Genomic DNA, 18,059 nt, shown 5'->3' with positions numbered 1-18,059 from the left:
AAAGAAAGAAAGAAAGAAAGAAAGAAAGAAAGAAAGAAAGAAAGAAAAACAAAGAATGAATTCAGGTGTTTGCCAAAGTACCACCGTGGACATATGTCCATGTATGCTCTGCTAATTTAATTTATATTTTAGAATAAACATCCACAGGGCGAGATCCAGTCTTTTCTTAATAAGAAAAATACTCTGCAAACAGTAGACATTCAACAACAACATTCATAAAAATAAGAGAAACACTGCCAGCAAAATAAAACTCCTTGTAATGGGGTGAAAACACAAAGAATTCTCCAATTTCCTACTCTCATACTTCCCTAATATATTCTATCTTGTTCTTTCTCAACACACCACAATTTACCAGTCCTTCTACAATAAGTCTAGAATAATTCTGTCACTTGGTCGAGGTGATTTAATGTCTTTCTCATTCTCCTGCATGTTATCCCTGATGCACACAAGCATATGGTATCCAAATTCAAAAAGAACTGTCTCAAAAGTAGGATGCCTGCCACAACGTCCTACATCTAAGCCTGGATTAGTCTTAGACATCCAAATTAGCACCAGAAATGTTCAATGCCATCCTCATCTACAATGGTGATCCTGCCATCAATCGGTTCAGCATGTTCAGTTGTTTGCCTACTAATAGTGAAGAGCTGCTTTGATCCAAAAGTTTCTTTCTCTTGGATCCCTGAAAGCACATTCACATGGCTTTGGAGTACGGTCAGGGGTACATTCTGCCTATGGGGAATAGTGTTTTTCTATGGGAAACAGAGGGTCACACCTCATCCATCACACAGCAATCAAAGAATTCCAGAGTTAAAAGGAACCTAGGGACCACCTTCTGCAATATAAACCTGAACAAGAATTCCATCCACAAAACATCCAACAAGCAGTTATCCAACCTTTGCTTTAAGATCCACTCCTAAATGCAGAAACCAAATGAATTAACTGGCCCAAAGCCATCACTTGGTGTGTAATAGAATTCTTACTTGTGAGACACAATGATAAAACAACTTACACTCTGAAACTATGAGCCTCTGTAATAGTGAAAACTTACTATTCCAGTTAGAATCAGAATCTGAGTCAGTTATTGCTTTGGCATCAAATTAATATAATCAAAGGAATACGTTAAGAGAAGTGCAATTCAAAGTTGTCTGCTTTGCCCTTGCTGTTTTCTTCAAGTCTCACTTGGCTAGATGGTTTTTCTCAATTGGGACTGCTCATTTAACAGAATTTATTGCATGCCTGCTGTGTGAAGTGAACACTTTACTAAATAAGTCAAAATGGGGAATTCCAAAAGAAGTACTCTGAAAAACACAAATTCACCTCTATGTCCAGTGGAAGAAATTATGTACCATAATTCCCTTATGAGTTTAGCCCCAGAGATGCCAAAGGTCAAGTAGTAACTCAGAGGAAAAAGACAACCAACTTCCCCCAAAATAATCACAAGAGTTCTCCTACTTTGGGGGTACAGTGATTCAAGCCAACAGAAGCAAAAGAAGAGGTTTCCAGAAGCAAGGGATAAAAAGAGAGAATAGATTAAAAGCACTAGAACTTCCAGACATGTAGATAGAAAAGACTGCTAACCTCAAGCACCAGAGCCAACTGATGAGCAACAATTTCCACACTGGAATCTTTTTGTGATCTTTTCCCCATGCCCACGTGTGAAAAAAATTCAAAGTATCAATGATTAATGTGAGTACTTAATCCACCAGTACAGCAACCCACTCATTTCTTCTCATTCTATAGGATTTTTGCCAATGACCGCCCACAAATCCACTAGAGGTGCATCTACCCAACACAGTGAAGGCCTTCCTTTAGACCTTTTAATACTCTGAAGTTAACCAGCGCAACATGTGGACTGCTATTCGCCTATAATCTTTATTCCTGACTTGTGACCAGCCCACCTACTCCATTTTTACAACACTTCTTGCATTCAAGTCATAACTGGTAAAGTGTCAAGCCTTTCATCATCCATCTCTCCACTGTTTTTTGAAATTACAGTTTTTTATAAGGTTGTCATGTTCCATGATTTGCATCCATAAAACATTACCAGGACAATACTTGTGTCAAAGAGAAAGGCTCATGTGTCAGGGAACAGTATAGGTTTAATGAAAGTAAATGCACAATATCCCAAAGATAATCTCTGCTCCTATTCAACTCTGATCCCAGCTCAGTGTCTACTTCCTCATGTGTCATTTGTGTCTACTATGTGTCATAATCTAGAGACAATATACATTTTTCATCCATTTGGTTTTTCCTCTGTGGATAGTTATGCTGAACTCTTAGTGATTATGGATCTCATCAGGAGATTCTCCAGTGTACTAGACTTAATGCAATAAGAATGTCATCCACATAAGGGATTACCTGCAAATATCACCATCTACAGAGAATCCCTTTTTGATCTGAATTTTGCACAGAATATCCTCCATGACAGTGGAAAAAATTCTAGTGAGCATGTCATTCTGTTTTATGCCCCACTTAATAACAACAACCAAAAGATCATTAAAGTTTTCTCTATTGTTTCATCTGTCAAAGAATCTTATAATAGTGTCTTCATCATCATTATTGATTACAATAAAAATATGGTCCATGCAACGCACCAAGTCTGCTTTCCAAGAACCAGCCTAGCTAAGGTGAAAGCTTCACTACCCATAAAAACCTGGTGATGAATTCCTTGACTATGGCAACGTATGAAACAAAAACACAAAACTGGTCTTACTCCTAAGCATTCTTCCACTTCTGTGGTGGTAGAGAAGCAAAAAAGAGGGCAGAGGATGCTAAGAATCAGAAAGCATTTAGCTGTCTAAAAACTCAGCTGTTTGAAAGTCTCGTCCAATGTCCAAGTGGATCTACTTTTAGACAAACTAAATCTTCAATCTTAACCTTTTTTCTATAAACAAAACTGAAAGGAAGAAGTTACAAGTAAATGAAAGGATAAGTACCTTAATCAGCAAACACTTGATTTACTTGCCAAGTGAAGAGAAATGATAAGCAAAGACAATAGTGGTTTAGAATACATGCTCATTTATAAAATCTTAAAGAAAAGGATAATGAAAGATATAAGTAGTATTGCATCATAAAACAGAAAGAAGCAGTAAAGGGCAAAATCTATTTTAAGAAAGTTTGGCAAAAGAACTAAGCAAAGTTATATCAAGAGCAGGTAGGGTTGAAAGTGTAAGGACAACAAACAAAATAGAAAAGATAAGTAAAGCTTTTAACAAACTTTATTATCGTCATCGTCATCATCGTTGTCATTTTATCATCAAGGACAGCAGAGCCTGCATACTTGGACTGTGACAGCACAGTGCCAGATGTGTTTAAAGAGGAAGTAGAAATGGTACTAAGGCAAAGGTTCCTAATCCTTTTTGTGACATGCACTTTTGGTAGTCTAGTGAACCCCCTTCACAGAATAATGTTTTTAAATGCATAAAATACATAGAATTATAAAGGAAATCAATTAATTTGAAATCATTTTCAAAATATTTTTAAAAAATAAATTCATAGACCCCTGGTTAAGAACTCCTGCACTATAGGGAACAAAGATGGAAAAAGCAGCCCAACTAAACAAAGTGTGCATAGAAGAGATACATGCTGAAGGCAACACAACTGTAAGGGTGTTAAGGGATCACAAAATCACAGGCTTAAAGCTGGAAATAACCCTTGAGGCCAACTGATCCAATCTTATCATTTTACAGACAAGGAATTGATGCACAGGAGATTAAGAGTTACACAAGTAGGTCAGTAGTAAAGCCATGACTTCAGGTTCTCCAACTCCAAATGCAGAAAGCTTTCCACTATACCACCCTAACTCCCAGATCCATTTACAGAGCAATCTGAAGGAAGATACAATGCTAAAAACATGGGGAAAAAAATGTCTGCCCTTATTTTAAATGGCAATTGAGAGATATTCTTTATTGTCCCATAACTGACTCGGAGATAGAAAATATAAGTCCCACTGAGCTTACTGTTTATTATTTTTAAAAAAGCATTTGATTCAGTAGCACAAAATGCCACGTTAAAACCTCTTTCCAACAAAGTATCTCCCAACTACACAACAAAGCTATTCTCTTAAGCACCAAATCTAATGGTCTTTCCTCAATCTTCATCCTTCTAGACCTCTTTGAAGCATTGTTGACCATTTTCTTTTCCTGGATACACTTCCATCTCTAGCTTTTGTGACACTGCCTTGTCTTAGTCTCCTCCACTTATGCCATTCCGTGTCAATTTCCTCTGCTGGATCTTAATCTACATCACACCTATGGGTGAACCCCAAAGTCGTACTAGGTCCTCTTCTCTTTTCTCAATATACTCTCTCATTTGGTGATCTCTTCGGCTGCTATGGGTTCACTAATCTCTAAGCAGATGACTTCCAGATATAGTTATCCAGCCCTATCTCTCTCCTGAGCTCCAGCCTCATATCACCAACTGCCTAGTAGATATTTCCAAATGGATGTTCCATAAGTCTCTCAAAATCAACATGTCCAAACTCAAAATCTTGTGGAAGTAAATGTTGAAAACTAAAAATAAATAAATCTATTAATAAAAAAACTAACTAAAAAAAAATTTAAAAAATAAAAAATAAATACAATCAAAAAAAAAATCAACATGTCCAAAACAGAATTCAGGTATCTTTCCCTGCAAAACCACTCCTCTTTCTCACTTCCCTATTATTGTTGAGGGTACCACCATCCTTCCAGATATCCAAGTTCAAAACCTCAGTGTTATTTTTGATTCTTCTTTCTTGCTTACCATAGACATTCAACCACTTGCTGAATCTTCTCTCAGAGGCAGCTAAGTGGTGCAATGGATGGAGTCTTCGGCCTGAAGCCAGGAACCCATGAATTCAAATCCACCCTTAGACATTTACTAGCTATGTGACTCTGGGCAAGTCATTTAACCTCTGTCTCAGTTTCTTCAACTTTGAAATGGGGATAATAATACCATTTATGTCCCAGGGTTGTTGTGATGAACAAGTGGAAAAAATATCTGTAAAGAGCTTAGCATGGTATTTAGCACACAGCAGGCGCTTAAGACATGCCTATTTCTGTCATTCCTCTCCATCTCTTGAATCTCAATTCCTTTCTTTCTACCCACACACACAGTTATCATTGTAGACTCTCACCACCTTCTAAGTGGGCTCTTTGCTTCAGAGGCAGCAGTGCACAGTGGTGCACTTGGAGTCAAGAAGCTCTGAGTTCAAATTCCACTCAATTATTTACTCTCTGGGAAGTCACAACTTCTCTTCGGCCTCTTTCCTCATCTATGAAATGATAATAATAACACCAAAATCACAGGGTTGTTGTGAAGATTAATAATATATGTAAAGTGCTTCCTAAATTTTAAAGCACTATACAAATATTAGTTATTATTATTATTATGAAGCCTCTTTCCACTCCAATCCATCCACATAGCTACCAAAGTGATTTTCCCAAAGCATAAAATTAAGTCACCTCCCCATTCAATAAATATTGGTGGTTGCCTATTACCTTTAGCATCCAATAGAAAATCTTCTGCCCCACAATGAAAGTTCTTCACAACCTGTCCTTTTGTTTCCAGTCTTTCAACACATTGCTCCCCTCCACACACAGTATGGGTCAGCCACACTGGCCTACTTGCTGTTCCTTACACAAGACCAATCAATCAACATTTATTAAGTGTCTACATATTCCAGACATTTTGCCAAGCTCTAGGGATACAAAAAGAGGCAAAAGACAGCACCTGTCCTTAAGGAATTCATAATCGAATGGCAGAGAGAACCTGCAAACAAATACATACAAAGCAAGCTACAAATAAGATAAATAGGAAACGATTTAAAGAGGAAAAACATGATACTCTATGTCCCACGTCCAAGCCTTTGCACTAGCTGCTGGCTCCCTCACCGGGAATGCTCTCCTTCCTAATCTCTGACTCTTATAATCCCTGACTTCCTTTAAGACTCATTTAAGTGTCACTTCCTGCAAAAGCTCCCAGGTGCTAATGCTTTCCTCTCAAAGGATACTTTCCATCTACTCTGTATTTATTTTATATGTACTTATTTATACCTATGATATCTCTCCCTTTAAAATGCAATCTCCTCCTGTTGCTGCTTTTTCTTCTTTGTGGGAGGCAATTGGGGTTAAGTGACTTACCCAGGGTCACACAACTAATAAGTGTCTGAAGCTGGATTTGAACTCAGGTCCTCCTGACTCCAGGGCCAGTGCTCTTGCTTTGCCACCTAGCTGTCCCTGTTGTTGATTCTTCTTTGTATTCCCAAAACTGAGCACAGTGCCTAGCATACAGTAAGCACTTAATAAATGTTTGACCATTGGAGATGTCTTGAAAAATGTAAGCAATAACTTTATCCAATGACTTCCACATCACAAACACCACATAAGGCACAAAACAGAGATATATGCTCACCATAGGTGTCTGCCACTTGGAGGCAAATCCAACCTGAAGACCAAGTTATAGAAGGACTTCCCATATAGATGATGAGGTCCTCCAGATGCTTCTGCTTGCAGAATGCACTAGTTACATTGAGCCCCAAAACAAGGCAGAGATCTTTAACTACTTAGAAGAGTTTGGCCTGTTAACACAGGAAAAACCAAGTGAATGAAGAATGTCTATTCCCCAGATTATGAATGTCCTGTAGTAAGAATGACAACCTCTAGAGCTTGTACATCAGTATGCATATGTAGAACAGACATAAAATGGACAACTTGTGTCCATAATTAAACAAAAAGAGGGTAAAACAGATGGCCTTCAGGAAATTGCAAAGTTCCTTTATGGACCCCAAAGTGCTCTGAGAAAAGAAGACTTATCTTGCTAATACCTATATTCTACTAGCATTGTTGCATTACTAAAAGTAATCAAGAAGACTATGGCCTCTGAAGAATTAAAAATGAGTATCCCACAGAGGGCAAAAGAGAAGTACATAGAGGATGTGAGCAGGTTACAGCATATAATAAGGAACTTCAAAGAAGAAATGGAGTAAAGGATTTATTAGGGAAATAGATGAGGGAAAAAAAAGGGCCATTCAAGTGGTGGGAGCAAGGACTAAGAGGTAAACAGTCAGCCCAAGAACCCTACCAGTATCCTCACAATGTCAGAAAAAGGTGAGAATGGCTCCCGTGTAGTCAGTGGACTCCAATAAAACTGTAGGAGAAAGACAGACAAGAGTCACACAAGATTGGAAGGTGGGTATAGGTTGCAATCTGCATCATTGGAGGGAATATCCAACTTGCTGAGAACCAAAGATCCACTTACAAAACAGTAGATCACCTTTATCTAGTCATGCAGGTTACTACCCCTGTGCTTTTAAGTGTTTCACAAAGTGCTTCCTTCCCAGCAATCTGCAATCTAAGCCCCATTTAGATCTCCATTTTACAGAATATGCCCAGAGAAGGGAAGGAAGCTGCCTAGACTGAAGCCACCTAGTTACTGGCATCGAATACTGGGCTCCTATCCTGACTCCAATCCCAAAGTTCTTCCCACTCCTCACAGCTCCCTTTTATGATACATGTACATGGAAGAAATCAGATTCAAGGAGAACCTTTAAGGTTGAATTTTGCTCAATCAAATCAAATGCATTGTGACCACCCCTGCCCCCACCAAGGGCAGGGGAGTACCTTTCAGGCCTGGAGAAGGGTTTGCTATGGAAAAAACATCCATAAAAATGTGTCCAATCCCTTCTCATTATTCTCATCAAGGATGCCTTCGATACTCATACAGATTATTTTCATAAATATCCTGGCATCCTAGATAGGGCACTAGTGTTACAGAAAGAAAAATCTGGATTTCATCCTACCTCAGGCACTTCTTAGGTGTGGGATCCTGAGCAAGTTACCTAACTTCTCTGGGCTTCAGTTTCCTCACCTGCAAAATGAGGAAGCACTCTCAATGACCTCTAAGGGTCCTTCCAGCTTTAAATTTATACTGTGGCAATGGGATACCTTCAATATTCATAGAGATAATTTTCATAAATATCTTGGCATGGTAGTCAGAGCACTGGTGGTGGCTTCAAGTCCCGCCTCAGACACTTACTAGCTGTGTGACTCTGACTCAGTCTCTTACAAATCTATGTTACATGACCTCAAACGGGGGATTCACTGCGGCTAGACAATCCTACTATACCTCTCTTATCAATTCACTATCCCACTCTCCACAGAGGCTCTTTCAAACCTTCTCATCCCTCCTCAAACCTCCCATGGCTCCCCCTCCTTCCATCCTCTCACCTGAGAACCCTGCCTCATATTTTACAGAAAAAAATTGAGGTCATTTACTGTTCTCCTTCTCCCCTCTTCCTCATCTTCTTTCATTCAGGCGCCTTCTGCCACTATCTCCTCCTTCACTCCTCTCACATGAAGTGGCCTTACTCTTACCAAGGCTAACCCCTCTATAAGTTCAAGTGATCCCACTCCATCCTGTCTTCCGGCCCCTGATTGTCCCCTGTCATCCCCATTCTTTCACTTATATTTAATCTGTTGCTCTCTACTGGCAAATTTCCTGCTGCCTACAAACAGGCCCATGTCTCTCCTATCCTAAAAAATTCCTCACTTGATCCTTCCATCCTTGCTATCCTCCTATATCTCTTCTGCCTTTTGTAATAAACTCCTTGAAAGGCCATCTCCAAGAAATGCCTCCATTTTCGTTCCTCTCACTCTCTTAACTCCTTACAATCTGGCTTCTGACCTTATCATTCCACCAAAACTGCTCTCTCCAAAGTTACTAACGATCTCAGTTGCCAAATTCAATGGCCTTTTCTCAATCCTCATTCTCCTTGACCTCTCTGCAGCCTTTAACACTGTTGATCACCATATCCTCCTTGATACTGTCTTCTCTCTAGGTTTTGGGACAACACTCTCTGCAGGTGTTCCTATCTATCTGTTTTCCTATCTCTATGACCACTCCTCAGTCTCCTTTTCAGGATCCTCCTCCAGATCATGCCCTCTAACCATAGGCGTCCCTCAGGGTTCTGTCCACAGCCTTCTTCTCTTCTCCCTCTATACTACTTCAGTAGATGATCTTATCCATTCCTGTGGATTTAATTACTATATGCTGATAATTCTCAAATCTACCTTTCCTGTCTCAATCTCCCATCTCCAAATGCCTTTCAAACATCTCAAAACAGATGTCCAGTAGACATCTCAAACTTAATATGTGCAAAACAGAACTTACTATCTTTCCCACTAAACCTTCCCCCTGCCTCCTACCTTCCCTATTACTACAGAGAGCAATGCCATCCTCCTAGGCCCTCAGGCTCACAACCTAGAAGTCATTCTGGATTTTTCACTATCTCTTACCACCCTATATCCAATATGTTGCCAAGGCCTGCCAATTTCACCTTTGCAACATCTCTCAAATATTTCCCTTTCTCTCCTCTAACACTGCCACCATTCAAGTGCAGGTCCTCATCACCTCACATCTTGATTATTGCAATAACCTGCTGGTGGATCTGCATGGCATACAGTAGGTACTAAATAAATGTTTACTGATTGAATAATTGACAAGTCCCTTAAACTAAGTCTCAGTTTCTTCATGTGTAAATGATAATAATAGTACCTATTTCACAGGGTTGTTGTGAAGATCAAATGAGATAATATTTGTAAAGTATTTTGCAAACCTTAAAGTATATATAAATGTTAGCTATTATAGAGATGAAAAAGGAAGCTTAAGGAGCTATAGTTGTTAATATTTGCTCCTAATTTTGAAAATCATACTAGTTGTGATTTTTTTTCCATCCGTCTCTTAATTGTTCTCTCTGCTTTCTTTCAGTCTCTGTACTCTCCATCTATCTCACAAATAGCTGCCAAAATAATCTATCTAAGTTATAGACTAAGAAATTCCCATGCCCAAAAATTTTCAGAGGATCACTACTGTCTCAAAGACAAAAACAACAAACTCCTTAGTCTGGTATTTAAGGCCATCCACAATCTGGCTCCAACCTACCTTTCCAGCCTTGGTTCACATTCCTCCCCTCTACATTCTAGTCTACCTGGACTACTAACTGCTCCTCACACTCAACATTCCATCTCATCTCTCTGCAATTTGCTCATGACATTCTCCAGGTTTAGGATGGACTCCTTCAACTCTACGTGACTAAATCCTTATCTTCTTGAAGGACAGCTAAGGTGTCACTTCCTTAAAGTATTCTCAGATTCCCCCCATCTACTAGTGCTCTTTCCCTGCTTAAATTAGCTTATATTTATTCATCCACGTATCTTTTGCAACCCAGTAGAATGTAAGCTCCTTGAGGGCAAAGGTTGTTTCCTCTTTGTCTTTGAAATCCCTTCTTTGATATACTTTCAAAAAAAGCAATTCCTGAGCACCTTAAAAATTTCATCAAACCCTCCTCCCACCCACAGAATGAATTTCTTCAGAGTATATTTGATCTGGTTCAACCATAATTCCTAACTCATTTTCTTGAATGCTATTTTTTTCTTTACCAAAAAAAAAAAAAAGTTTCTTCATAAGATATTGAGGGCTTAAAAGCCTAAATGTGGACATTCCAGTAAAAAATTACCCACTATCAAAATGCTAGAAAATCTATTCCATTTCATTCCTATTTGTCATCTTCTTTCCAACCTTATCTATAAAACTGTAGAGGTGATTTGAATTAGTTAAATCTCATATCAGGTTTTCTGCAGGTTTATTTTCTCCTTCAATGTTTTCCATGATTTTGTGAGGATATTATACATACTTGGATATTCAATGATTTTAATGCAAAAGTGGCATTAGGTAAAGATGGTGAAAAATATGTTGGAAAGCATGTGTCAGAAAGGAGGAATGAAAGAAGCCAAGGACTTGTAGACTACAAAAATCTCACACTTTCATATCATGACTGTTTAAAAAAAAAAAAAGAATCCTGCTGCTAATGGCAATCCTAACAGGAAATACTGAATATATCAACAAAAAAAAACAAACAAAAAAAAAACCCTACAACAACAAAACCCTCATTCTGACAGGAAAAGACTTGTTACTGACACAAGTCATCAAAGAATCAGTTGTCTATATATAATCAGATTAAAGATCAGAATTAGTAAAAAGTTAGAAGAAAAAAAGAGTGAGTACAGGAACTTCTTTTGCCTTTCTTTGTATCCCCAGCACTTACCATAGTGCCTGGCACAGAGTGGGCACTTAATAAATGCTTACTGACTGCCTATGCAACTGAAAGAACAAAATCTTGAGGATGCTTACACACACACACACACACACACACCCAGGATATCTATCCTCCATAAACATAACAGTAGGTGACAAGCAGGCTTTTGCAAGCAATGTCCTACAACAGAGCACACATCTATCTACACAAGATCCTACTCTACTTACTGTTTGTTGATTTTGAAACAGCATTTGATTCAGTAGAACAAAAAGCTCTCTTCCAACAAGATGTCTCCCATTTATACGTCAAAACTACTCAAGATTCCTTGAAAAATATTACTGAAACAACTTTGTTCAACAACTTTGTGATCATGAATATCAGGCAAAGGCTAAAACAGAGCGCTATATGCTCTTCAAAGGTGCTTAACACCATCCTGGAAGACATTCAGCAGAGTCCAAATTGAAGCTGGTTTTATTAAGACCATCCTCCAGATGCTCCTATTTGTGTATGACACCTTTCTGGCTTCATGAAGCTGAAAATCACTGCTGAGCCTCTTGGAAGAGATCTGGAACCCTCTGAATGAGTCTACCTCAACAATGCACACATGAAAAGACCAAGCGGATGAAAGAATTTCTATTGACCAGATTATGACAGGAGTACAGGTTGAATTACTTTCAGAAAACTAGAAAGTTTATTTAATGATCCAAGGCTGCTCCCAGAGACAAAAGTTTTTTTCCTTTTGTTTTGTTTTAATATCAACAGTCTGCCAAGGCTGTTTTATAGCATACAGACATAAAAGACAACAGTTTCTAAAGAACTGAAAATAAGTATCACACAGAAGACACTGGAGAGGTACATTGTAGTTGTGAGTAGGTTGCAACATGTAACCAACATAGAACTTTGAAGATAATCAAGAAAATGTGTGCTAGAAAGAAAAGATGGGCTGGCCCTCTGGCATGGGTGAAGCAGAATAGTCATACAACCTGAATATTCCATTGGTATCTTTGGATATCAAGAGAAAGTGAGAAAGGCCTCCTAACACAGAAGTTGGATTGAGCCCCTGTGGCAAATCTGTGGGAGGACAAGAACATAAGTCACACAGGACAAGACTACATAGATGGATTGCAATACACATGACTGGAGGGAATATCCAAATAGATCAGACCATAGATCCATTTGAATACTGAGTGTTCGTAATTTTTAAATCATCCTTTTATATAACGGTTCGCAAGTGAGCTTATTTTCTAAACTCATACCTGAACAAGAAATTCCCTACAATACCTGACAAGTGGCCAGTCAGGTTCTGCAGTAAGACTTCCAATGACAGAGAACCCACAAATACCTAAGGCAATCTACTTTGGGTTTGTCTAATTATTAGGAGGTTTTTCTTTACATCAAATCTAAATTTGTCATGTTGCACCTTTCACCCCATTGGGCATACTTCTGCCCTATGACACCAAGTACAATGAATCTCATTCCTCTTGCTTAACAGCCTTTCAAAAACTGGAGGATGACTATCATAGTCCCTGCCAAATTTTATCTCCATTTCTCCAACATAAACATTTGCAGTTCTTCCAAGCAATCCTGATATAACATGATCTAAAAGCCCGTAACCATTTTGCCATCCTACTTTAGGCACACTCCAAACTAGCAATGCCTTTCCTAAAAGGTGTTGTTTAAACAACACTATATTCTAGATGTTTTGATGAGAGCAGAGTATATATGGCAGGACTACAAACCTCCCTAGTCCTGAACACTATGTTTCTCTTAAAGCAGTCTACAACTGTATTAGCTTTCTTGGCTGCTATATAAGAGTAGAACTTCAAAAGATAAATAGTACATTTATTAAGCCCGCTAAGCACTATGCTAAGACAGTCCTAGCCCTCAAAGATTTACATTCTACATTCTTTTCCATCCTAATGGAGAAGACAACAAAAAGGGGTATTAGAAAGCAGTTAGGGGACCCCTGGAGGCATGGTCTAGAGAAGGCTGGAAAGTGAGATGAAGACCTAGTAAGATAAGGCAAAAATTCATCTATCAGAGGACAAGGTAATTCCAAAGGTGGAGTCCAAGTAACCAGTCTGAAAGAAAACCTGATTGGAGGTGAGGTGGCACAGCCTGGAGAAGGGCAAAGAACATACCTCTAAGGGCTATAATATTCAGGTGCAGAGCACAGTATAAACTTTAAAGTTTTCTTTATGTGATTATCACAAAGAGAAACTGTTGTTAAGACAAGCCTATTCATAATTATGTCCCTGAACCCAGGTAAAAGACTTATACTTTCTAGCTTTTTATGTAGTTATTTATTATCATCTCCAGCTCTATGTTTACGTCTACTGGACATCTCTTTTTGACCATCACTCGAACGCCTCAAAGTAAACTGATCTCCCCACTCTCTCTCTCTCAAAACTGTTCCTTCTCCTAACTTGCCCATTTCCATTGATGTTACCATTATTCTTTCATCTTTCCATCGCCTTCACCCTCCACATTGGAATGTTTTATTTGTTCTTCTAACTAGTCTCTGATCTTAGTGCACAAAGACAGCTGAATCTGAAATGGTTCCCACTGCAGTAATTCTTCATGAAAATAGCATTCATAAACTATAGGCAGTAAACTGCTTAGTAATCCACAAGCCTTTAGACTCTTATATTTCTTCAACCCAAATTATACTTTTACTATCTTTTGCCAGTCTCCTTTGTGCCTAACTTCACAATGCAGTTGCCACACAAGAAAGCGTATGTTAGCTTGTTTTGGAAGATTTTCGCAAGTACTTTGTGGAATTTCTCTACTTTTTTATTCTCTGCAGCAGATGTAATACAGAAGTTTAAATTCTCTTTTCAATGGTCTTTTTGCTTATCTTCATCATAAGTACTTCAAGGCAAGATGGCCAAGCATCTTCTGAAATTATTCTCCTTGTACATGATTGCACTATGAAACCAACTCTTTTATTCAACTCTCCAAGAACCTGTGAACTGTTTTGTTTTCATTTACAGCAAGTTTATAAATACTGATGTAGTTCAGTTCCTCTGGTAATTCACCAACTCAGTGGCACTGAATTAAGATCTCAAATTCAGAACAACAGCAGTTAAATCAACGTTTATAGATGGACCAACCTGCATGATTTTTGGCAGTCTATCCCTCTTTCTCACCACTCTCCACTATCATTGCAGCAATAGAAGTGACTACTTCCCAGTGAGGGTCAACTTTATTTAAAATCTATTTATCTAAATGTATAAAATCTAGAGATGTGCTACCTGCCAAGATGTCAATAACAAAGTGAAACCAAATCTTCTCCACAGACCTTCCAGTTTAACAAGGGAATGGAGGGTACTCACAAGTTATAGGCACTTCTTTCCCTTATAATCTGAGATACAAGCCATCACAAAATATGTCATCAATGTGGGACATAAAGTTTTCTGTGGACCTAAATTTCATCTTAAGGAAGGAGACACTGCCAGAAACCCACAACAATCCAATTCTAAGCAAAACATGTAGAGCCACATGCAAAAGATAAAATAGTTGGTAGCACTCAACTAGTACAGAAGCCAGTTTCATACACCTTCAGATCCATCGAGATCTATGCTGAACGGAGAATAACTTCATATTCTAGGGCAGAAATCTCCTCTTTGTACCACCAAATGTTAACACAGTCAAACTCAGAAGCGGGGAAGTGAGGACTGGGACAAGAGAATAAAAATCACAACTCTAGAGCTGGAAGAAACCTTAGAAGTCACCTAGTCTAACCTCTTCACTTTACTAAAATAGAAATTGAAGCCCACAGAGGTTAAATGAATTGTCCAATGTCATAGTGTGTGAGCAGCACAGCCGATGTTTCAACCCAGGGCCTCTATTTCCAAATGCAGCAGTCTTCCCAGTGTACCAGGTTGCTTCACAAACATGAGGCAGAAGACAGGATTTTTTTTTTTTAAGCAGAAAATGTGGAGGATAGGGGGAAAGTGAGCAACATCCACCAAGAAATACTAGACTAGGATTCTTGAGCTAAAAGAGGAAGGCAAGAGGATAGAGAACTAAAGGGAAGGAATAAAGCACTGAAAAAGAAACTTCAAGAAAGGGGGCCCTGAAAGGGTCAAAGGTTTAAGGTCAGAATCAAGGAATAAGGGGAAAGATAGAGAACTCAGGAAAAGGGAGGAGGGGACCAAAAAGAGAACTAAAGCTAAAGATGTCAGATGTGGTAGGGCTCTCAGAGATAAGCCAGTCCTACCCCTACCCCTCAATTTATGGATGAGGAAACTGAGGTACAATCTAGAACTGAAAAAGAACCAGAGAAGCCATCTAGTCCAACCCCCTCGGAAATAAGGAAAAGAAAGTCCAAGAAGAAAAACTGACTAGTCCAAGGTCAAAAAGATAGTATCAGTGGCAGGCTTTGAACTCCGCCTGCAGAGCCACTGCTCTTTCCACTGTACCAGGAAAGCGAGCTACTGAAAATCGCCCAGCAAGTTATGGCAGAGCCGGGACTCGAACCCAGGTCTTCTAACTCCGAATCCAGTGCTCTTTCTGCTGCACCTCAAAGTTGAGGAGACGGTGGTGGTGGTTGAGGAAACTGAACGAGCGGCCAGGACAAGCAGCTGGGGTGAGGATGGAGAAGCGGGCGGTGAAATGTTGGGGCTCGGGCAGGCGCAGGGGAGGGCGGGCCGCGGTTCAGAGGTCCCGGCTGGCGACGGCCGGGGAAGGGGCTGTGGTGCCGCGTCCGTGGCAGGCTAAGGGGCCGGCGGCCCGAGGGGGGCCGGAGCCTGGGGAGGAGGGGGCGGGGAGAAGGCCGGCGGGGCCCACGGCAGGCTGGGACGAGCGCAGGGCGCCCGGGGCAGTAGTACCTCTCCAGAGCTGGACATGTTGCGGAGCCGAGGCCGCCGCGGCCGCCACCCGCCCGGCGAGTAGCCACCCGAGTCTGCAACGCCGGGGCCTTCCCCGAGCCGGGCCGGCGCCACTCAAACCCGGCGTCAGCTGCTCAACTGAGGGCCCTAGCGGCCGGGGGCGGGGCTGCCCCGCCACTTCCGTCGCAGGCCAGATGCGGTCACTTCCGGAAGCTACTTTGGCCCCCTGCGCAGTTCCTCGCGGTCGTCATCTTGAGTGAGGCAAGTAGGGCAACCTACTCCACCCTCTCCCTCCGCAGCTATTCCTTCCTCCCCTCCCCCAACCAAACGCGCGTACACGTACACAAAACGCGCATGCGCACGCACATGTTGCACGCACATGGGTGCAACTTGTAGCTTCAAAGTCACGCTGGGGTTAAAGGGAGGAGCACCACTGCCTACGAAAAGAGACTTCAGTCTCCTCGTCGGCAAAATGGGGAGAAGGTGCTAACGCATCTTTTAGCTGGGTGACCTTGCCAAGTCCCTCAGCCAGAGCCTATTTCCTCAGTTCCCATATTATCAGTCAACCAATAAGCATTTATTAAGCACCTGTCTAGTGCCAGGCACCATGCTGGCCGCTGGGGCTACAAATAGAAAAATTACACGATGCCTGCCCTAAAGGAGGTTACATCTTATACAGGGAGATAACATCCCATGTATTAGTATATAGAAAATAGGGTAATTTAGGCAAGTGGCACTGACAAACAGCTGGGAGAGTCAGGAAAGACCTCATGGAGGCTTGGTGTTGGAAGTGATCTACAGAGGGTTCTATTTACCATACCAATTCCCACTCTCCAAGGCCTTAGTTTCTTCACTGGTAAAAATGGGGATGGGGGTGGAGAGGAGGGTTAAAATATAGTGTATATTTGTGTGTGCCGTGCCAATTCCTTCTCTGGCAGCCTGTAAAATAAGGAAGATAACACTTGCAAAAGCCCTTCTCCAAAGACTTTGCCAGCAGAGGGAGGTCAAGCTATAGGCAGGATCTGGCCGAATGGACTTACTAACTGTGTACCCTTCCTCCAAAAATCATCCTGGATAAATTCAAAGCTGCTTACTGCCAGAAAACTGGCTCATTAATTATGAATTGTTTTTGCTTACAGCACTTCCCAAACACTGTCTACTGAGGCACAGAGGAAATTACTGTTTGTCCCTTAAAATCTGGATCCTTAAATTACTGAAGGAAATTATGCTACTTACATCCAATGAAACAATACATCTAAAGCACTCTATAAATGTCAACTTGTAGTCCTTCAATATTACTTTCCTAATATCATCCCACTTTTCAGGGGAAAGCACTTACGTCAGGTAACTGAGATAAGCACTTAAAAAAAATAATAGCTAACATTTTATAGCACTTACTATGTTCCAGGTGCCTTATAAATCCTAGGTGTTCTTGTTATCTCTATTTTATACTTGGGGAACTGAGGCAAACAGCTGTTAAATGACTTGCCCAGGGCTACACAGCGGGTAGAGCATCTAATCTAGGTGGTGAAATGGATAGAGCACTGAGTTTGGAATCACAAAGACTCCTCTTCATGAGTTCAAATGTGGCTTCAGACACTTACTAGCTGTGTGATCCTGAGCGATCCTGAGCAAGTCACTTAACCCAGTTTGCCTCAGTTCCTCATCTGTAAAATGAGCTGGAAAGGGAAATGGCAAACCACTCCATTATCTTTGCCAAGAAAACCTCAAATGGGGTCACAAAGAGTTAGACACGATAAAAAACTATTTAACAAAAACACAACTAGTGAGTATCTGAGGCTGGATTTGAACTCAAATCTTTCAGCTTCCAGACCCAATACTCTAAATATTGTACTTACCTCCTCCAAATCTACAAATAGGCAAGTCAAAATCAAGTGGAAAGTGAGGTCAGCCTGAATTGAGATAACTCAAGGCACTTTCCACCATACCACACTGCCTCTCAGAGCAGAACTGGGACCTTCTCTAGTGAGCCTTATGGTGAAACTCACAAAAAATAGCATGGAGAGTTCCTCAAAAATTAAGTCCTCATGTCACTTCCTGTCCTCCCATCCTGTCAAAAAAAATTATTGCATTAGCTTCTATGACATATCTCCAATATGAAAGCCAGTTTATTCACAGTTACTTAGCATTTA

At 40.4% G+C, this 18,059-nt stretch overlaps 1 protein-coding gene across 7 annotated transcripts in view; it reads right to left on the bottom strand.

Annotated features, from left to right (window-relative positions):
• The window catches only part of FBXL18 (F-box and leucine rich repeat protein 18), a 72,677-nt gene extending 54,827 nt beyond the window's left edge, over positions 1-17,850 (bottom strand). For 5 of the 7 annotated variants that reach the window (XR_003570245.1, XM_027875066.1, XM_027875071.1 and 2 more), the window contains exon 1: positions 15,907-15,978. Coding sequence is in view for 5 of the 7 variants with exons in the window: in XM_027875066.1 (XP_027730867.1) it covers positions 15,907-15,924 (18 nt within the window). In the remaining 2 variants the exon portion in view is untranslated. Of the gene's footprint in view, positions 1-6,393; positions 6,414-15,906; positions 15,979-17,765 lie in introns of those variants that run through there. The other 2 variants (XM_027875068.1, XM_027875067.1) reach the window with 2 other exon arrangements.
• Between the last annotated feature and the right edge of the window lie 209 nt (positions 17,851-18,059).

Source organism: Vombatus ursinus, unplaced genomic scaffold, assembly GCF_900497805.2.
Source record: "Vombatus ursinus unplaced genomic scaffold, bare-nosed wombat genome assembly UNPS02014807.1, whole genome shotgun sequence".
Classification (NCBI taxonomy): domain Eukaryota; kingdom Metazoa; phylum Chordata; class Mammalia; order Diprotodontia; family Vombatidae; genus Vombatus; species Vombatus ursinus.
The sequence above is the reverse complement of the archived record's forward strand: the minus strand, read 5'-3'. Positions and strand labels throughout refer to the sequence as shown.